The 22,995-nt window shown below is 39.5% G+C and overlaps 1 protein-coding gene across 1 annotated transcript in view; it reads left to right on the top strand.

The window, feature by feature from the left end:
* Positions 1 to 20,802, top strand: part of UGCG (UDP-glucose ceramide glucosyltransferase) — a 67,696-nt gene extending 46,894 nt beyond the window's left edge. Inside the window, exons 4-9 of the mRNA XM_077475347.1 lie at positions 4,389 to 4,490; positions 6,550 to 6,662; positions 8,690 to 8,868; positions 9,507 to 9,593; positions 13,222 to 13,411; positions 17,561 to 20,802. Of these exons, the coding sequence (XP_077331473.1) occupies positions 4,389 to 4,490; positions 6,550 to 6,662; positions 8,690 to 8,868; positions 9,507 to 9,593; positions 13,222 to 13,411; positions 17,561 to 17,731 (842 nt within the window). The 3' untranslated portion in view covers positions 17,732 to 20,802. The remainder of the gene's footprint in view (positions 1 to 4,388; positions 4,491 to 6,549; positions 6,663 to 8,689; positions 8,869 to 9,506; positions 9,594 to 13,221; positions 13,412 to 17,560) is intronic.
* The last annotated feature ends 2,193 nt before the right edge of the window (positions 20,803 to 22,995 follow it).

Below are 22,995 nucleotides of genomic sequence, written 5' to 3'. Positions count from 1 at the left end.
ATATTTTATATTTTGCCACAAGTTGCGGGAAAATTAAACTTTTTTTTTTTTTTTTTTTTTTTAACAAAGTTGTCACTAAATGATATATTGCTCATGCATGCCATGGGCATATGTAAAATGACACCCCAAAATAAATTCTGCTGCTTCTCCTGAGTATGGGGATACCACATATGTGGGACTTTTTGGGAGCCTAGCCGCGTACGGGGCCCCGAAAACCAAGCACCGCCTTCAGGCTTTCTAAGGGCGTTACAGTTTTGAAGGCCATAAAATGCCAAGATGGCACAACCCCCCCCCAAATGACCCCATTTTGGAAAGTAGACACCCCTAAATTTAGGGGTACACTAGTGAGACTAGGTAATAAATGGCGGGTGCCCTGAAACTATAAAAAAATAACTAACCAACCAGCGTCACCTGTAACAGTTATATGGTGATCACTGGTGAAAGGGTTAACTAGGGGGCAATTAGGGGGCTTTATGCGGTAGTATATGGGGGTCCCTGGCGCTATAAAAAGCTGCAGCGAACCTAAATACCTACCTGCCTAACTAGCGTCACCTGTGACACTAATACAGCGATCAGAAAAACGATCGCTTATTAGGCTGGGTTCACACTGGAGCGATGCGGGAACGCCACGAATGCGCGGCGGGTTCCCGCATCGCATGCCTCCCGGCGGCAGTTCACACTGCCCTATGCGAACTGCTGGGAGTGTCAGTGAAATGTTACTGACACCCCCAGATCAGTTCGCATATCGCAGTGTGATCTGCAAACTCGGATCGCATGGTGTGAACACCCATGCGATCCGATTCTGCTGCGGGCCAAAAAAAGGGTCCCGTGCGAATTTGCGGCGGGTGCGGCGGGTATGGCGGGTGCGGCGAATGGCTGAACTCGAATCGCACAGAGATCGGATGTGATTTGCACTGCAGTGCGGTGCGAATCACATTCGTTCTCATAAACCGCTGCAATGTGAACCCAGCCTTAGTGACACTGGCGACGGGGGGTGATCACGGGGTTAAACCTTTATTGGGGGGGTTAGGGGGGTACATTAGAACTAAAGGGGGCTAACTCTAACTGCCCTAACAGTTATTACAGTCACAAATGACACCAATGCAAAAAAAAAAAAAAAAAAAAAAAAAATGACATTGGTGTCACTGTGACTGGGGGGCAGGGGTAATTGGGGGGGTGATCGGGGGGTAAAGGGGGGGTGTGAGTGTGCCTGGCATGTTCTACTGTGTGTGTGAGTGTTGGTGCAACTTACTGATCCGCTCTCCTCCGTGTCGGAACGAAAAATACCGACACGGAGGAGAGAATACATCACTTCCTCTCCTGTGTTTACATTACAGGAGAGGAAGTGATGTCACCGGGGATTTCTATTCGTCGGGAGCGATCGCGAGGGGGTGGCCATGAATGAATGGCCGTCCCCTCGTCCGGGATCGCTCCCGAACGAATACCGACCGCCGCAGGCACCGGGCGGGGGCCCGATCGGGCCCCCGACCCGCGGGAGGCAAGGGACGTACATGTATGTCCTTATGCCTGCCCGTGCCATTGTACCGACGTACATCGGCGTGCGGCGGTCGGCAACTGGTTAAGCATGCTAAACTCCTGTTGTAGTGAAAACTATTTTCATGCTCCTCTCTCACTCACACTCTCACACACACACACACACACACTCTCACACTCTCACACTCTCACACTCTCTCACACTCTCTCACACTCTCTCACACTCTCTCACACACACTCACACACACACACTCACACACACTCACACACACACTCACACACACACTCTCACACACACTCACACACTCACACTCTATCTTTTTGAGACGTTTATATTTAATAAAATAATTGCATTTCCATGTTGTGTACTGTGGGAGACCTGGTATAGTGAATGATGCAGGGTTTTGGGTTTAGTAACACTTTTTTTTTTTTTTTTTTTTTAAGCTTTGACAAGGAAACCTGGTTTCTATGCAGATCTTGCACTCTTCAGTTTTAGCAAAGCCACCTCCGTTTATTCAGCTCCTGGAGTGAAGTCTTTCACTTCTTCATTGTGGCCTTGCACACGGCTGACTTGTTCATCTCCACGTCAAATTAAGGATCGGCCTATCTGCAGATTAATTGTCACAATGCAATACTTACCATTGGTGTCACTTTGGTGCAATAGAAAAGTCAAAGGGAGCAATCAAGATCTGCTTTTAAACTTTCTGGCATGCTGAAAAATTCTGCCATCACTACTTGCAGCTGGGATCAGCCACATTACAGCCCATAAATGTGTTTTAACTCATTTGTGGCCTAGATGCTTGGGTCAAGCTTTAGCAGTCCCCATATGTTAACCTGACCATATCCCTGACTAATTTTCATATCTAGGCACACCTCCTGGGTGATTGTTAACCTGACCATATCCCTGACTAATTTTCATATCTAGGCACACCTCCTGGGTGATGAATGTACATAGAAAGAATCCTAAACTCTGTTGCAGATTCCTAAAGTGCTTCTGCTCAAAGGAATCACTCTTTGTTAAACAATGTTGTACACAGTCATTGGGAGTGACTAATTCATTTTAATCAGCTTATTCGCTTTGAGTGTTCAGTGAGACAAGACGTCCCTTTAAAAGTGATAAACCCTTATGGAGTATCTTACCAAAAATGAACACCCCCTCCAGAGGATGCCTAAAACATATCAGTGTTGAGTTATTTGCCCAAGTAGAAAATTACATCTTTGGTGTACAAGACTTTTTTTTTTTCCTGGAGGAGCAGGGAGCTGTGCATGCAGGCAGACTGTTGGTCAAAGGAGACACGGTAGCTGTATGGACTCGACCAAGCATCTAAATTTGTCAGGTACACAGGAATGGGTGCATAAGCCCCAAACACAGGTAATGTGCATCTGGGGCTGGCACCCATCCCTGCATGGATGGCAAACTTGGAAGTGCTAGTGAGTCCATACAGCTGCTGCGTCTAGAAAATGTTAAGATGGTGGAGGTAATCCGGGTTCCTGCTGTAAGCAGTAGGAATGTTTCTTTGTACAACTCAGCAGTAGGTAGAAGAAAAAAGGAGGGGGAAGCTCCAGGTCCAATGGGGGTCCAGATCGTGAAGTATATTGTGACTAGGTACGTTTTATTAAAAAAAAAGCTGAATGTACTCCCATTAAAGTAACAAAGCACAGTACCACAAGTGGCGAGCTCAGAACCTGATGTCACTTCCGGTGCCTATCTTTATCAGGGAAGTCACGTGATCGTGACGCTACACATTGGAATAGATAGGCACTGGCAGTGATGTCCGGTTGCGAGCTTGCTGCTCGTGGTGCTGTGCTGTGTTTTTGTTTGTTTACTTTTTAATGTGAGTACACTCGGCTCTTTTTAATAAAACCTATCTAGCCACCATATACTTCAAGATCTGGACTTCCGTTTTTTTTTCTCTCTCCTATACACCATATTGGAGCTGCTCCCTCCTTTTCTTATACATATTGCTGAGTTATACAATGAAAAATTCCTACTGGCTTATGGCAGGAACCCAGATTATCGCCGTCATCTTTTTTACATTTTCTCACGCTGTTACCTTATGGCGGTAAGGTAAGGGACCACCTTGCACAGGATGTGTAATTTACACTGAAGAACTCTAGCCCCATACACACTATCGTTTTTTTTTTTTTTTCCCCTTCATGTTTACCAAAACCATATAATATGAGGTCAAACCTTAGGAGTTTCAATTTGTATGCAATCAGGCAGGCCCTTCTACATGGTTTTGGTAAAGCTGAAGGGGAAAAAAGTCGCTAGTCACCAATAATTTCCCCTGCATCTGCACTAAGCACTATTTGAAATAGCATGTCACTACCCTAGTTCACCCTTATATGCACTTATTTATATACTATTAGCTCTTTAATATTTATCTGAAGAATTGCCTATGTGTTTTTTCATTATTGTAACATTGGTTTACACAAAGTTTCTTTCACTACTGTCACTTTTAGCACCTGCACTTTATATCTATTCATTTATTGGCTACTCCTTAGTACTGTGATTACTACCTAGGATTTTATTCCATCTGTGTATTATTGTATATTCACTTAGCCATTACCTAGAGCGCAACATCGCGCATTGATTTTTATCTTCTTTACTTGGTGTATCGTCATCGGTCACATTTTACAAAATTAAATAAAAAAATTGCACTAACTTCAGTTTTTTTTGTTTTTTCCCTAAAAATTGCGTTTGAAAAATTGCTGCACAAATACCGTGTGACATAAGTTGCGATCACCGCCATTGTATTCTATAATATATCTTTTTTTTTTTTTTTTTTTTTTTTTCTCTCTCAGAAGATTTAATAGATGGAAAGATGAAAAAATGACTGAAGTTCCACTGTTAATCCTGTTTTTTTTTTTTTTTTTTTTTTTTAACATTTTAGGTGGCAAAAAGGTTGGGATTAATCCAAAGATAAACAATCTAATGCCTGGATATGAACTTGCCAAGTATGACCTCATATGGATATGTGACAGTGGGATTAAAGGTATGTTGGCGATGCACTTCTAACAACCCTTACCGTGCTGATCAGTGCAATTATGCATGCCGACACAGAAAATAAAATTCTTTTGATTATGTAACTTTAATGAGTGAAATTATGAATTGACAAGGTGTTTCGATGCTTAAAGTGCTATTAAACTCAAAAGAAAACATTTATTATATTGCAGCTTACCAGTTCTTAGGTGGGGTGGCTGCATTTGGATATTTTTTTTTTTCCAACGTCTTCTATTTCATTTTAATCTGGTGATCCAGCCAGTAAGTCTGTTGGTTTTTCTACAGAACAGGCTCTCCTGCAAATGTACCCATTAGAGAGTAAAGAAAACCATTTACTACTGACAGGTTGTTTGCTGGAGTTTGGCTTCAATTTGTTAGATGTACTAGCAGATTTAAATACACCATTGTATCCCTCCAGACCCACAATGCTGCTGTCCTGTGTGCCTTTATGCAGAATGGAGTGGCCAGATCACTAGGTAAAAAAGGAGGGGGGGGGGGGGGCGGTGGCTATAAAAAGAAAACTGATACAGGCACCACATCTAATGTTTGGTAAGCTGCAATATATTACATTAAAACAACCTTTTGTCTCATATAAGGAGTCGCCTCAGCTGAAGCTAGAATAGCTATGGTGGTAATTGTCATTATTGTTTATTTAAATCTTTCTATTTTTACCTCCTCACTGGAATCCCCGTAGAACCCATTTTGGCTCTGCTGTTTTTTGTTAAGAGCTTTATGAGGCCGGCGGGATTTGATAAGATCTATTTATTCTTCCATATCCTCCTAATACATTACATGACTTGAGGATGTTGGTTGCTGTGTAGACAATGCAAAAGTCAAACATCAGTCAACATTCTTTGAATGCTCTAGGGCCTTTATGCATGTTACAAGGAAAAGGACAACAGGAACCACATAATGGAAGTGAGAGGCATCTTTTAGAGACAGGAAAAAGACTAATTTCTAGTTTTCTGTAATACTTTTTCTTTTTGACACAATGTTCCATAGGGTTAAAATAGAATCTTTTTTGACTTCGATAGTGGTGAGGGGTGTTTTTTTTTTTTTTTTTTTTTTTTTTTTTTTAGCTGTCTATATCCCTATTATGGAGATTCTCACTCTAATTGTTATGATCACCAATGTCACTGGGAATGGAAATGCACAAGGGTAAATCTAAAATTTTAAGTTGCCAGCAAAACGGGAATAGAAGCAAAATCTTCCCAAGGAGGCGCTCATTCCCTTGACGGCTGTCTAAAACCCTCAATTAAAAACAGCATTTGTTCTTGCAGGCAGTATGAATCTGAAGCAAATACTTTTTTCCTCCATTCTTGGTTGAGAAGGGGAAGGTTCAAACTTTTTTTTTTTTCTTTGTGTCTCATGGAGTGTAATGTAGACTCTTAGCAGGAAGTGAGAGAGAAATCAGGGAAATCCCCCTTTTTGCTTCAGATTCATACTGCCTGCAAGAACAAATGCTGTTTTTAATTGAGGGTTCTTCCTCTAGTCTATTCTATACACATTGGCATATGCTGTTCCACCAAAGTTATATCAAGGCACAATTTTAAAAAAGTGCTTCGGCTGCTAGTGGCCAAATAGTGTTGCTATAACTATGGTAAAGCACGGCTAATGCCCACACCGCCCAGTGTGAAAGGGGGATGGTAAACCTGGCCCTGTCCCAACTTTTTTGAGACTTTTACCTACCATTAATTTCAAAATGACCTTGTTTTTTTCTTAATTATACATTTTTCTTAAACCCTTTTTTTTTTTTCTTTTTTTTATGTAAATAAAATATGGGTTTGAGGTTTTTAAATCGTTGCATTATGTTTTTATGTAGATTTTATCCAGCGTCCCGACATGCAGATTCATTTTACATGTAAATGTCTCGCTTTTAAAAAAAAAAGTTAATAGATTCAGGAAGAAACAGGAATGTAACATCTGAGAGAAACTAAAAGATTTAGACGGTGGAAAAATTTCAGCCTGTGTGTGTTTTTTTTTTTTTTTTTTAATACTGTCATGCGCAGTGTGTGTTTGTGCTAACATATTACCACTTTTTTGAATGGCAGTGAAACCTGACACATTGACTGACATGGCTAATCAGATGACGGAAAAGGTTGGCTTGGTCCATGGACTTCCTTATGTAGCAGACAGGCAAGGCTTTGCTGCTACACTAGAACAGGTAAGCTGAAATTAAAGTGTGACACATTGCCCTACCTTACTGAAGGAAAGAATGAGGAACCAGTTATGAGGTAATATAAGTGTTGGGTGTGTAGTGACTGAAAATCTGCTGCATATTCCATTAGCACTAAAGGGGATCTATAATAATGTAATACCAGCACAGCTGTCTTGTGTCTATTTCATATGTACAGCTGGACATTGCTTTGGTACATGGAATCATGTAGGAACATTAGGTTATTCATGGCTATATACACATCCCTATGTAACTTGGTCATTTTTAAACTGTTCTATAACTATAATTCAGCAGAGCCCCTTTCTTGTGTATTTCCTCCTGGTTGTGTCCCATGTCTTGGTAGTTGTCAGCCTTCTCACTGATTATACTCTAATCGCACAACAAATGACGGCTTTCATTAATGACCTAAAAAATATACATTTTGTTATGTCCCGTTTGTGAGAAATTTACAATATGATTTGCAGCAGTGATACGCTTAACCCAACACTCACCCACTAGGCCCTCAAAATTCACCTTTATTCTAGTCCATTAACCTTTTTGAAGTGATTCGCAGCCTATATACCTACAGAGAGGTAAAGGGAAAATTATAGTAAGTCTATTTGGTGTTTTTTTTTATTTAATTTTTATTCTTTATGGGCTGCTAAAGTTAAACTGAGGCTGTAGAAAAGTGCGTGACTGGAGAGTAGATTTCTCCTCCTGTGGTGCCTGAGAGAGATGAATGTTTGGCAGGATAAACCAGCTTGTTGCTGTCCTCAGCACTCTTTAATGTCAGTTCAGGTAAGCAGGACCGGTAATGATGTAAATTTTTTAAAAGGCTGAACAGAGGAATCAACGTAAATCATTTACTGCTTATAGGTAGGCACAATCTGGAGCAAACCTTTTCATAGTTGTGGACATGGTGTGTGTGTTTTGTTTTTTTTTAGCCTTTTGCAAAGGTAGTTCTAAAAGGGAGCAGGGAAATGTGTTGTAGTGGGGTGTGATAAATTGCAAACATGCTGCATTATATCATATGTCATTGCATGTCAGGGCATACCCACTTCACTGCTGTGTCGTGCATGAAGTGTCACTTTGTGCACTTGAAATAAAGTTGGCAAAAAAAAGTGAACATTGTGGTGCGGTAAATTGTACATCACCCTGGTCACCAGGATGCATTGAAAGGGAATCTCCAGCAATAACTTGGGCAGCAGTAAATATCTGACAGGATTCACAATATTGTATTAGAGCAATACAAGTTATGCACATTGGTGTGCTGTCATTCATTCTGAAAGCACACATGGTAAGTCACTACTATGCATTCTGTTTGCTTCAATAATGCAGTCCATGTTAACTCACCACACAGATGTAAGGAGGCCCATAATAAAGTCTCGTTCATCTCAAACGCACATTTTATTTTGATGTCTAGTTGATGAATAAATGGTTAAAAATTTAAAGGGAGGGTGTTAAAAAAACAAAAACAAAAAAAAAAGGCCCCTGTCCTTCCGAGCTTGCACGCAGAAGCGAACGTCTCCATAAGTCATGCCCCAAAATGTAAACAGTGTTCAAAAAACACATGTGAGGTATCGCCACAATCAGAGCAAGAACAATAATTCTAGGGCAAGACATCCTCCTGGTACTTTTAAAAGGGTAGCCCGTAAAAAAAAATGTTTAGACGCCTATGAAGTTTTTTAGGTACCGTAGTTTGTCACCACGAGTGTGCGCTGTTTTAAAGTATGACATGTTGGGTATCTATTTACTCGGTGTAACATCTTTCACATTTATACAAAAAAAATAGGGCTAACTTTTTTTTTTCTTATTTATTCATGAAAGTGTATTTCGTGCAACAAAAATGCATTTGAAAGGCTGATGCACCAATAGTGACAGAGATAGAGATATATATATATATATATATATATATATATATATATATATATCTCTATCTCTATCTCTGTAACAATGCAGTGCATAGCATTCTTGACATACTAGTCAAGTTAACCAACTTCAGCTTTCTATTTATTCTCTTCTTTTTCACATCTTAGGTTTATTTTGGGACTTCCCATCCAAGGTCTTACGTTTCTGCTAATGTGACTGGTTTCAAGTGTGTTACTGGTATGTCTTGCTTGATGAGAAAAGAAGTTCTGGACCAAGCAGGAGGGCTTATTGCATTTGCCCAATACATAGCTGAAGATTATTTCATGGCCAAGGCAATTGCAGATCGGTAGGTAGTGGATATTCCAATACTTTTCTTTATAAATCTCTGTACATTTTCTATTTGTGACCACTGGTTAATATTGGTGGTTGTTCTTTCATGTAATTCTTTTTTACACTACCTTCAAAAATCCTTGCCAGGTGGGGAGAACAAAAAATATCTCCCCTAGAGGTAAGCCTCGCCTCTGACAAGCCATTCATAGATTTTTATATTTTTTTGGTATAGTTTCCCTACTTCTGCGGACTGGTAAAGTAGAGGGCAAGGTCTTGAGTCATTCAGAGACAGATTCTCACCTTTTGTGGTCAAAATTATCTTTATTTTATTACAGGCGCTGTCAATTTGCGCAGCACTTTACATATATTTTGACATCACTCCCTGAACTCAAGGAGCTTACAATCTAAGGTCCCAGACTCGCATTCATGCAATCACATACGAGGGTCAATTTAGACAGGATCCATCCAATTAACTTCCCAGCATGTCTTTGGAGTGTGGGAGGAAATCGGCAGAGACCATCTGAAAATCAAGACACATTCCAAAGGCACAAAAAGCTCAATTGTGTGAATAAAATTTTTTGGTAATGCACTATAATGCTGTGATAAACTTTAGCGTTATTTGATGGCTTTTTTTTTGTTCTTTCCTATGTACAGGGGATGGAAATTTTCTATGGCTACACAGGTCGCAATGCAAAATTCTGGTTGCTACTCTATATCTCAGTTTCAATCTCGGATGATTAGGTAAATATGCCTTGGATTTTTATTTTTATTTTTTTGTCTTCTTTCAAAGACTCTTTGATATTTGGCACTCACGTTTTAAGTGTTTTGTAAGGCTTTGATAAAAGCCATCTCCTTAAAGTAAAAGGCCTATGAATTGTCTGCAAAAAACCTGTCAAAAGTTCTGGTTCCTTTCTATCGAAAATAGTTTATAAAAGTTCAAAGTGTAGAAGAGTTTGACTGTGACTGCATTGACAGTATCCATATTCTCAGGTCTGTTTTACATTAATCTAGTGGAAAAATAGCTTTCAATGTGAAAATCTTTGAAAAAAGTTTAAAAGCAGCAGAGAAAAAATGATTTGTATTTCTGCTGACATTTAAATTTTCCAAAAGAATGAACCTTCGCTTTTCGGAATTATGCACATAGAATGCAAACTCCTATGTCGCAGACCGTGCAATAGGGTTGCGTTACTAAACGTGGAGTACAAAATCTGGTGCAGCTGTGCATGCTAGCCAATCGGCTTCTAACGCCAGCTTGTTCAGTTAAGCTTTGACAATAAGGCCTTATGCACACTGGACGTTTTCTGAACGTTTTTATAGATGCTGTTTTTGGTTTCAGAAATTTTTTTTTTTTTTTTTTTTTTTTTCTACAGTCAAACACTCCAGCATGCAATCCTATGTGTCCATGCGCACATGTGCTGTTTATCAACTGTTTTTGGCTGGGGTGTTTTTTGGCTCACCGGTGTTTCCCATTGATTGCAAAAAAAAAAGCTTAAAAAAAAAGTTATGCTAAATAACACTATTGCAAAAACGCTGGAAAATGTTGAAAAAAATTACTGCAAAGCTACTGCCATTTTTTAGAACTTCCAGTGTGCGTGAGGCCTTAAACCTGGTAGCTGATTTATTGATTTCTACACACAGCCGCACCAGATTTTGCACCCTCCAGTTTTAGTAAATCAACCCCTGCGTCTTCAGCATCAGTTTCAATTTTACATGTAGAATTTGAAAACCAAACCAGAACTCCAGGAATGATATATTTTACATATGTACACTGGGCTAGCTTGGCACAATGCAAGTATGCATAGGTCTCTGTTGAAGCTATAAATCCCTGTAGTATTCTACAGTGATAGCCCTGGTCTTTGGGTTCTGTGCTGAGCAGCGCCCCTTCAGCATAGTAACTATAGGTGTTTGCTTGCTCGGCTTGGCAACTTTAGAGAAATTTTAGAGAACACTTTGCACTTTTTTTTCCAATGATTGCCACGCTGACCCAGTTTGGCAATCATTCAGTTTGCCAAAATTGATTCACTGGAAATCAATTTTAAGTGTACAGAAATTCTGTATGTAGGACTGTTTTAGACACTATACTTTTTTTTAGTATTTGCATTTATTGCTTCTAAACTGTAAAATGATTCACTAATTTTGCCAAAGAGTTACTAAAATGCTTCTCCTCACAGCTATAAAAGTAACTGCAGCCACATTTTTGTTTTTTCTAGTTTGGGATTGCATGTGGAAGAGTTACATTTTTTTTTTTTTTTTTCTGTGCTGTTGCACTGGAATGCAAATGAGAGGAAATCTTCAACACATCTTCTGTCACTGTAATGGTGACAAGACTAGGATAGGAAGTGTGATAACATTTTCCCAAAAGTCACATTGGGAGCAATAAAATACTGACCAGTTTTGAGCTTTTCTGACCTCGACAAAAATGTATTAAAAGAAAAACAAATGCTAAAGTTCCAGTTTACACAGTGGGGAGAACAAGTATTTGATACACTGCCAATTTTGCTGGTTTTCCTACTTACAAAGCATGTAGAAGTCTGGAATTGTCATAGTACTCTTCAACTGTGAGAGATGCAATCTAAAACAAAAATCCAGAAAATCACATTGTATGATTTTTCAGTAAATAATTTGCATTTTATTGCATGACACAAGTATTTGATACATCAGAAAAGCAGAAACTAATATTTTCTACAGACACCTTTTGTTTGCTATTAGAGATCATACGTTTCCTGTATTTCTTGACCAGGTTTGCACACGCTGCAGCAGGGATTTTGGCCCACTCCTCCCTACAGAACTTCTCCAGATCCTTCAGGTTTTGGGGCTGCCACTGGGCAATATGGACGGTCAGCTCCCTCCAAAGATTTTCTATTGGGTTCAGGTCTGGAGACTGGCCAGGCCACTCCACTCCAGGACCTTGAGATGCTTCTTATGGAGCCACTCCTTAGTTGCCCTGGCTGTCTGTTTTGGGTCATTGTCATGCTTGAAGACCCAGCCACGACCCATCTTCAATGCTCATACTGAGGGAAGGAGGTTGTTGGCAAAGATCTCACGATACATGACCCCATCCATCCTCCCCTCAATACGATGCAGTCGTCCTGTTCCCTTTGCAGAAAAGAAGCCCCAAAGAATGTTTCCACCTCCATGCTTCATGGTTTGGTTCTTGGGGCTGTACTCCTCACCCTTCTTCCTTCAAACACGGCGAGTGGAATTTAGACCAAAAAGCTCTATTTTTGGCTTGCACCACATGAACTTCTCCCATTCCTCCTCTGGATCATCCAAATGGTCATTGGCAAACTTCAGATGGGCCTGGACATGCACTGGCTTGAGCAGGGGGACCTTGTGTGCGCTGCAGGATTTTAATCCATGACGGCGTAGTGTGCTAGTAATGGTTTTCTTTAAAACTGTGGTCCCAGCTCTCTTCAGGTCATTGACCAGGGCCTGCCGTGTAGTTCTGGGCTGATCCCTCATCTTCCTCATGATCCTTGATGCTGCACGAGGTAAGATCTTACATGGATCCCCAGACCGAGGGAGATTGACAGTCATCTTGAACTTCTTCCATTTTCAGTTTTTGCCTATTGTCCTGTAGCCCATCCCAGCCTTGTGCAGGTCTACAATTGTATCCCTGTATCCTTACACAGATCTCTGGTCTTGGCCATTGTGGAGAGGTTGGAGTCTGTTTGATTGTGTGGACAGGTGTCTTTTATACTGATAACGAGTTCAAACAGGTGCAGTTAATACAGGTAATGGGTGGAGAACTGGAGGGCTTCATAACCACTTGCCTACCAGGCACGAACACCCCCTTCCTGCCCAATCCATTTTTCAGCGCTGTCGCACTTTGAATGACAATTGCGCGGTCATACTACACTGTAACAAATTTTTGTGAATTTTCTTCACAAATGGAGCTTTCTTTTGCTGGTGTTTAATCGCTGCTGGGTTTTTTATTTTTTACAAAAAGACCAAAAATTTTGTTTTAGAATGCCCTTCTGAGTTGAAGAGTACCTATGATACAAATTACAGACCTTTACATGCTTTGTAAGTAGGAAAACATGCAGTGTATCAAATACATGTTCTCCCCACTGTAACTAGCTGCCTTCATCTAAAGCTAAATTCATTTTACCTTGGCTATACTGAAGTGAATTTTCTCCAGTCTCTTGACTTTATACGCTCCTTGCTGTGGGCTGGGATAGTATAGTAGTAGTGTAGTATTTTTGACCAGCAGCAGCAAATCGTTGCTAGGAAGTTGTTGGAGGACCTGATGTAATGGGGAGATAATTTTTTTTATTTTTGTTCACAACCCACCCCCCGTAAGTCTTCATGTCAATATATCAGCATTAAACACAGAATAACTTTAATATTTTTTTTTTTTTTTTCCCAGGTGGACAAAGCTAAGGATCAATATGGTTCCTGCTACAATCATATGCGAGCCTATATCTGAATGTTTTGTAGCCAGTTTAATCATCGGCTGGGCAGCACATCATATCTTTCGATGGGACATCATGGTGTTTTTTATGTGTCATTGTCTAGCATGGTTTATATTTGACTACATTCAACTCCGAGGTGTTCAGGTAAGGTTTGCCAATCCCTTTGGCCACATATTTGCTTGAGCCTAGTGCTATGTGTGTTTTATACCTGCATAAGACAGAATCTTACAGGTTTCTAAAAGTTCTTGAAAACGTTGTGTATAAAAAGTTGCCTCAATCTTTTTAGATTCAGAAATTTCCCCTAATTGTGTTCAAAAGGGCAAGCCTGCACAATCCATATCAAATATTTTTAATATCTAGCATTTATAGGGCAGTACAGTTAGCAATTTAAGCATCTGTGTGCTTTCAGACCTGGTTCACACTTTAGCGTTTTTGAGATCAAAGTTCAAATGCTCAACAAGCAAAATGGCATTCATTTCAATGGCCCCTGTTCACATTTGAGCGTTTTTGTCACCTGTAGCAAAATGTCTGTCACTCAGAAAAGTACATGAGCTACTTTCTAGGCCAATTTAAGTATTTTTGAGAAATGAGCGTGTGGTGGATATTTTTTTTTTTTTTTTTTTTTTTCTTTTTTTCCATGTGTTTTGTTATTTTTTTGTTCAGACATTTTCAGCTCAAACAGCAGCTCACATTTTCTAGCATCACTCCACACCTTTATACAGGTTTCTATTAGGGATTGACCGATCTTGACATTGTATTGGCACTGTAAAAACTTTATTTCGGACACCGCTCCTACCGATAACCAATATTTTTTGTCGATATTTTGTACATTTAAAAATCTATATATTTTTTTTTTTTTTTACACTGTCATTTTTTACATTTTTTTTTTTTTTTTTTTATCAGTTATTGCTGTCACAAGGAATGTAAACATTCCTTGTGACAGTAAGGCCCCATTCACACCTGAGCGTAGTGTTTGTAGGCAGAAAATAATGATTTTACTGCGGTGTAGCTGTGTATTTTGTGCAGGGCAAAGGGTCACCAATGTAAAAAAGAAAAATGCCCAAATCTGCAAAAAAAAAAAAAAAAAAAGTTCCAGAACTTGTTTGAGCTTCAGGTTTTTTGTAGCTTCTGGCTTCAGGCATTTTGGAGTGGAGATGTGAACTATCTCCATAAAGAATCATTGATTTATTTATTTTTTGCCTGTTTTGTAGCTTTGGGCTTCAAGCTACAAAATGCTCAGGTGTGAACGGGGCCTAATAGGCATTGACGGGTACTCTTTATGGAGAGATTGGGGGTCTATAAGACCCCAAACCCCTCCACTGCACTTCAAAGTATTCAAAACGTTATAAAAACTTTGTGGGGAAAAAAAAAGTATTCAAAACGTCAAGGTCGGCTATTTGAATACTTTATTTTTAAAAACTGGTACCATTTAAGATGCCACTAATTCCGAGAAGTGATGTCATGACATCGCTTCCGGGTTACTAGATCAGAGACCTGAACAACGCATCAGCTTAATCGGTTCTTCAGCCAGCTGGTGGTCGTGTCGGCTGGTTGCTTGGGCCTCCCATTAGGTCGGGAGAGACCAGGCAAGTGGTGGGGGGGGGGGAAATTCCCCTCCCACTGCTTGTAATAACAGCCAAGCGGCTGCTGAGCCGCGTTGATTATTAAAATAAAGGCAGCCATCTGCTTTAAGTGGCAGTAGTCAAACCACTTAAAGCAGTATGTCACTTTTTCTTAAAAATAAATAAAATGTATATCAGCTGCACGAATAATCGGTTGATCCCTAGTTTCTATTGGCCGTAGCAAAATCTCCTAAATTAAAAATGCCTATAATATTTGCAAATCTGCTCAAAAAAAGCTTTCAACTGATAAGACTTAATGTGGTTGTAAATCCATACATCTACCCAGTGAAGTGACTGGCCTCAAGTGATACAGAGATGAAACCAATCTTCCTACATAAGTTGTACCTGTTTATCTGTGGTCTTCTGTTTTCTACATCCATTCAAAGACCAGAATTTATAAAGCTTTTTTGAGCTGTCAGAAAAAAGTGTCAGGAGCTGAAGTTGCAGACTGATTGTATTTGGCCTAATGTATTAATAATAATGTAATCATAAAAGATTTACATCAAATATATAGTAATGTATTTAATACGAGTAATCAATGGACATGATTGGTGCAATCAATACAGAATGGATAATTTGCATAAAATACAGATCATATAAGCAAGATTCACATGATACAAACAGTAGGTAATGTTAAAATGCATAATCTGGTCGAGCAGCCAATCATCAAGATATGATGCACAGTTAATGCTGAGAAATCAGATGAGTATCTGAGTGTATATATAATGTCCTCTGTGGGAGGGAGATATCAGAAAAACTATTTCTCAATTACTTACAGAAACAGACCATAGCCTGTGCCCAGCTTCTGTGATGTAATTTGGCAGTGGCTTGGGATGAACTGGTGAAATCATGTGGAGCTGCAGGCTGTTTCTGTAAGTAATTGAGAAATTGGTTTGTAAGAGGGAGGTATCTCCCTCCCACAAAGGGCATTATATATACTAATAGATACTCATCTGATTTTTTTCATCATCAACCGTGCATCATACTCTTGATGATTGGCTGTAACACCATGAAATACGCACCGTTTCTAACCCAGGGTGCCGAGACATGCTCGACCAAATTATGGATTTAACAGTATTGTCTACTATTTGTATCATGTGAATCTTATATGATCTGTATTTTATGTGAACTATCCATCCTGTATTGATTGGTACCAATCAGGTCATTACTATATGTCTTGTATGTTTAAACTTTTATGCTTACATTATATATTATTGATATTCCTAATACAATAATGGACTACCTATGGGATTGTGGCAACAAATCGGTTTACAGTTAGATATTCCATATATTACCATATACGTTGACATGCCTCATGCAAAGTCTCATCTCCATTTCTTTCTTTTTTTATTAAAAAAATAAAAATTGGGTATAGATATAACAGTTCAAGACCTGCTTATTAACTACTTGCGGACCGCCCTGTGCAGCAATGGGGCGGCCGATCTGCGCCAGAACGTGAGCTGGCATTTCTGGGTAGGAAGCATGCGCGCCCACCTCCCCATCTGTGCTGTGATTTTGGTACAGCACACAAGTCAGTAGGTTCTGGCAGTACCAGGACAGGATCGACCAGCACCCAGGGCAAGGATTCAGAATTGCACCCCTCCCTCATTGTTAATGCATACCATAGAATGGGTGTACCATTCTGCATCTATTCTTTGCCCCCTTGCTCATCCGCACCCAGGGCAGCTTCCTCTCCTGCCCCCCTTGTCCCGACCAATAATTTATGGCTGGGACCTGCTGATCAGCTTGGTGAATCGCAGTACAGAGCCCTATGTTTACTAACACAGGGCTCTGTACACAGAGCAGAAATGTGGCGGTTTTGCAGGGAGAAAAATTGGCCCCATCTTCTAGTAAAAGCAACACATATTGCACACGTTGGGTTCCATGTACACTAGCGGCTCCTGAACTTGAGTTTAGGAGATTTTTGGCTTTTTTGCCAAAGCACCTAAACTCAACTCAAAAAAAGGCCATGTGTCCATGTGCACTTAGGCTTTTAGAATCATTTAGGAGTTGCTGCAGTTAGGGAAGGTTCAACCTCCTGAATGTCAAAGAATGGCTTTGGGCCATAAAAATTGTGGCACCATTTTACAGCGTATTTGCATTTTCCCATAGCCGGCAGTCAAAGTAGTTTAAGTATACTTGAAGCCTTACACTTGTTAGGCACACAGTTAATGCTTACATTGTCCCCTAGATGTTAACCCCTTTCCAGCCAGTGTCATTAGTACTCTGGCAGTGTATAGTATTGGCACTGGTAATGTCCGTATCGGGTATTTAGTTCTCATTCAGTGTCAGTTTGCCGCCATACTATTACAGTCCACTGTAGGTTGCTGATCACCGCCATTACAGTACAAAATCCAGTGTATGTATACAATCATTTTGTAGGTGCTCTAACTTTCACGCAAAGATAAGTAGCAGAATTACATTTTGGCCTAAATTAATTTCATTGTTTTTTATTGGATATGTTTTATAGCAGGAAGTTAAAAAAAAATTTTTTGATAGATATAAATAAAAAATGTAGTGATCAAATGCCACCAAAAGATGGCTCTGAATGTTGCATGACCATGCAATTGCCATTGCCGAATAGAAATAAAATGCTCGGGTTATGAAGGAGTAAAACTGTCTGCAGGTCAGGTGGTTAACAATGTGTTTTTTTTTTTTTTTTTCTTTTTAGGGAGGTTCGCTTCCTTTTTCAAAACTGGACTATGCAGTGGCCTGGTTCATCCGTGAATCTATGACGATATACATTTTTCTATCTGCCCTCTGGGATCCCACGATCAGCTGGAGGACGGGACGATATAGGTTAAGATGTGGTGGCACAGCTGAAGAAATTCTAGATGTATAGTTTTCAATTTATGACTGTATATAAAAGAAGAAAAAAGGAAAAAAAGGAAAAAAAGTATTAATTGTTTATACGAATGCTTTTAAAAAAAGAAAAAAAAAAAACTACATTTTTGAATAGTTTTTACATGTATGTTTTGCTGTCTGATCTTTAAATTATTTTGCATGGCACTTGCATCTGTGAAGACTTAACATGTTTGTAATTTAGTCCATATGGGGCAATACTGAATTTATTTCTTTTTTCTTTTTTTTAAAAAAAAGAGATAATTTCAAGATGTTAGCAGTACTCTGCAGTAAACTTCATGAAAGTGGGGGAAAACATTGTGCTGTTTTGAATATGTGGAGCTGGATGCAGTTTCTGTGAAAAATGAGAAATTAAGGCAGTAATATTTTCTAGTGATTATAATCTGAGCCCTAACACAACAATAATGTGTGCATCAATTCATCATTCCATTTTTTTATTTTTATTTTTTTTTCCACCGAAAACCAGTCTTACTGGATTTTTTGCACACTGTTTGCTACCTCGTAGCATTGCTGCAGAGTAAGTATAATCTCCACTTAGTGGCAACCTGTATGTGTATGTTCTATAAACAGCGAGAGAAGCAATTTGAAAGTGTACTAGTTGTCGGGATCAGCTGTTCTGTTGGTTGAAGCAGTATATATGTAAATGCAAACCAAATACTAAGGACCAATGACTGCTTTAGTGGCTTTACCGGTTCATAGTAAATGGGATGCATTGTCAGAAATATTTGCACAGGCTAAAAAATGGCTGACTAATGTGTATAAGCAAAGGTTAAAAGATGGATTGTCTTCCTAGCTGTTACTGCAATGAACCAAAAGTAGACTGTTTTGATTGCTCCCTATGGCTAGCCATGCTCCTAAAGATCATTACTAATTTGTCTGATCTGGGACTCTTGCTAATCACAATGCTGTACTTCACTTTAGCCTTTGCCTCCATAATTCCTCCTGGTGAGGTTTTTTTTTTTTTTTGTTTAGCATTTTTTTTTTTTTTTCCGTTTTACTTTGCATTTATTTCTACAAATGGTAGAAATGGCATTTACAAAGCAGCCCACGCGTTTAACTATTTTCTTACTCCACATAAAAATAAAAATTGCTAAGTCATTTTGTAACATATTTAGTATCTTTTTAATGCATGTATGATGAGCAGACTGAATCACCGTAAATAATGTAAATATATATTTAAATGTATAAAAACAAACTGAGGTTATATTTGCCGCATTGAAGAGCTGTATAGTCTTAATTTATTAGCTATCAAACATGTCTACTGTTGGGTTGTATGCTTTATACAGTTGGATCTAGTTGTATTTAAATTTATTTTTTTGTTAATTATTTTTTTTAATCTATACTTGTATAACAGCTAAAAAAAAAATGCAAATGCATGCTGTATATTATTCATATAACTGTTTGTATTTATTATTCTCAACCCTAATGTCTGGTTTCCCGTGAATTTGTGGTGAACTGGGCGTGTTTTTGGTTATGTACAAGCACTTAAAAGAAGTGAACAAGATATGCATAAGCCTTTAAGAGTATGTCAGTGTCGTGCTATGCCATCTCAATCACCTCCCATGTTTCCATCCTGGCTAGTGTATAGGAATCTCGCATAAGCTTGAACCTTTGTTGTTCTTAAGCTTAACACATGCCAGAGAACTCTCTCTATTTTAAACCTCAGGCTTCCGAAAATGAATACTTTTTTTATTTTATTTGGGTAGATGCTGTTGTTTGAAATCTCTCACCTGCTTATCACTTTTAGGGACTGCATTGAGCAGATTTATGCAGCTAAAATTCCCAGACCTACCAAGCTACCATGATCAATGCACATCAGTCCTTTTAAATTGCAGAGATGACGGTGGCAGCTGCAGGGTTCCTGCTACAAAAAGTGGACTGAGATTCTATTGCTTGGTTGACTGAGACCGAATCTCCAGCTGGTAGGGTCATATCTGAGAAGCTAGTGGAGGATTCAGCCCACCAGCATCTATTTATAGCCAAAGTATCAGGTTTGAGTGGGCTAGCCTGAAATACAACAGACATTCAGGGGTTTATTTACTAAGACTGGAGAGTGCAAAATCTGGTACAGCTCTGCATTGTAGCCAATCGGCTTCTAACTTAAGCTTTGACCTGCTAAAACCTGGAAGCTGATTGGTTTCTATGCAGCAGTGCACCACATTTTGCACACTCCAATAAATCAACCACTCAGCCTAGTACTCTATAGCAGCTATTGAAAGCTCGCCTGTTGTCTCATTAAATTGCAGAAATGTGGCTGCTGTGGTTAAATGCATAGCATGCCTCTTTGCACTACATTAAGTAAAGTCCTGTGTCTCGAAAGCAATAATTACCTCTGTTAACCTTCGGACACCTGTTTTCCTTACTGAGCCTATAAATATTTTGCCCGGAATTGTATCCACTTAAAGTGATTCCTCTGGCCAGATCCATCCTAGCCAGCTTACTGTTTTGCCTTATGACATCATCATATTTTGTTTGAAGGGCATCTGTATCAAACTGGTGGGGTGAGGCTTTTGTTGCATGTTCGCATTCTTTACATGAATCGGGAGACCTGTTTCCCTGAGGAAAATGGCACATTGCAAGCCAGTCTAGTTGTGACCCACATAAGCTGTCCATTAAATGCTTTCTATAATTTGTTACATATTTTTGTATATTTTTTTTTATTTTAATTTTTTTTTTTTTTGTGTGTTTGTTTTTGAAATTTGAGCGATGCAATCCCTTTACACTGCAATCCACAGCATACGCCATGCTATCTGTAAGCTTTTGAGTGTTCGCAGTGTATAGAGACTGAAGACTGGACAGACTTTTAATGTTTGTTTTCTTGATGGAACAATGATGTTTTGCACTTGTCGTACATCTGCTTATTAAGGAAACTTTGAGCTGCTCCGAAAAGAGCTGAAGCTTTGGAATTACCATACTGTGTTAAAGTGGTCGTAAAGTAGATGCAAATGAGGACTTGTGTAGATTTTTTCAGTGTTTATTTAAAATCATTGTTGCTAAAGTTCTTTGTTCCAAGGAAAAAAGAATAAATTTTGATTATAGTGAAATGAAAAACTTGTCTTTTTCAATTTTGTACTGTTGGATCACTATTGTTCAAACATGTTTGTATTACCATGGTTTCTTTTATGCTCCTTTTTTATAAGCTGGATTATCAAGCAATCCTGTACAAATATACATTATTATTTTCTGTTGCACATTTATATGAAATTCTACCAGGTTGTAAAGCTGCCCCTACACGAGTAGCTTATCCTGCTGGGGTAAGCCCTGGCAAATAGATCGTACAGTGCCACATGCACCAATTCCATGATCAAACAAGTGACTAAAAAGTACAAGTGGTACCCCTTTCCGAGTAAGGGTGACGCAAAGTCCCACACAATCTTGCCAGTGCTTCGTATCTAATTTGGGCAGTTCTCGGGCTCCACATGACTATCTTTTTCCCACGTAAACCATAAAACTATATGTATAGCCTGTTGCCCTGTCACAGAGCTTATACATCTTGACCCCATATCTGGCACGCTTGCTGAGAAGATACTGTTTGAACGACAAGCAGCCAAAAAACTTAATGTACTGTTGGATCACTATTGTTCAAACATGTTTGTATTACCATGGTTTCTTTTATGCTAACTTTATCAGCTGGATTATCAAGCTATCCTGTACAAATATACATTATTATTTGCTGTTCTATCAGGTTGTAAAGCTGCCCCTATAGCGGTAGCTCTTGCTCTTTTTCCCTGTGATAGGCCCTGTACCCCCTACCACAAAGCACCTTGCCCCCATGTTGATGGAGGCAAGGGCCTCTTCCCAACAAACCTGGCTGGTCTGTGGCCGGGGGGCTTATCGGAATCTGGACCCCCCTTTAACAAGAGGGCCCCCAGATCCTGTCCCCCCACCCTATGTGAATGAGTGTGGGGTGCATTGTACCTACATGTTCACCTAAAAAAAAAAAAAAAAAAAGTGTCAAAAATAAAAACCACACACAGATTTCTGACAGTGATTTATTAACCACTTCAGCCCCGGAAGGTTTTACCCCCTTTCTCACCCGAGGGCTTTTGCAATTTGGTACTACGCCAAACTGGTAATTGCGTGGTCATGCAATGCTGTACGCAAACAAAATTTGGTATTTGCTGAGAGGTTTGTTGAGCACATTGAATATAAATTTTTTTTTGTCATAAGTGATTGTGTCCCTGAAATGATATATTGCTCAAACATGCTATGGGCATAGGTGAAATTACATCCTAAAATATATTCTGCTACTTCTGAGTACGGTGATACCATATGTGTGAGACTTTTTGGCAGTCTAGTCGTGTACAGGACCCCGAAAACCAAGCTCTGCCTTCAGGCTTTCTAAGGGCGTAAATCTTTGATTTCACTCCTCACTACATATCTGTTTTGGAAACCATGAAATGCCCAGATAGTACAAACCCCCCATTTTGGAAAGTAGACACCCCAAGCTATTTGCTGAGAGGCATGTTGAATATTTTGCAGATCTCGCTTTTTGTCAAAGTTTTTTTTTTTTTTTTTTTTTTTTTTCTTATTTAATTTTTCATCAATAGATTGTACAGTGCCACATGCGCCAATTCCATGATCAAACAAGTAACTAAAAAGTACAAGTGGTACCCCTTTCCGAATAAGGGTGACGCCAAGTCCCACACAATCTTGCCAGCGTTCCGTATGTAATTTGGGCAGTTCTCGGGCTCCCCATGACTATCTTTTTCCCACGTAAACCATAAAACTATATGTATAGCCTGTTGCCCTGTCACAGAGCTTATACATCTTGACCCCATATCTGGCACGCTTCCTGGGAAGATACTGTTTGAACGACAAGCAGCCAAAAAACTTAATCAGAGACTCAACGCAGACAACTTGATCGGGAGTAAACAAGGCTGCTAACTGTTAAAGTGGTTTATGAGGGGCTGAATTTTGTGGAGCGGATAGTTTCCAGTGTCACCCTGAGGACGACCAAGTTCATTGTCCTTAAAATGCATGAACCGCAAGACCTGCTTGTATCGTGTCCTGGTCATGGAGGCAGAGAACACCGCATATGGTGAATTGGGTCAGTGGACCAATATAACCGCAACTCCTAAAAATCAAGTGACGCAAAATCAACGGTTTCCACCCAAATTCGAGTTAGGATTTGCAAATGCAGCAGGAAGGGCACTATGGGCTCGACGGGCCTGTGTTTTTTCTTCATGGTGGCTGCAGGACACTACCTGTGCTAGCCGCAGCAGCTTGAACTGCACTTATGGT

This window comes from Lithobates pipiens, unplaced genomic scaffold, assembly GCF_037356315.1.
Source record: "Lithobates pipiens isolate NorthernLeopardFrog02 unplaced genomic scaffold, aLitPip1_a1.2 Scaffold_13, whole genome shotgun sequence".
NCBI lineage: Eukaryota > Metazoa > Chordata > Amphibia > Anura > Ranidae > Lithobates > Lithobates pipiens.
The sequence above is the reverse complement of the archived record's forward strand: the minus strand, read 5'-3'. Positions and strand labels throughout refer to the sequence as shown.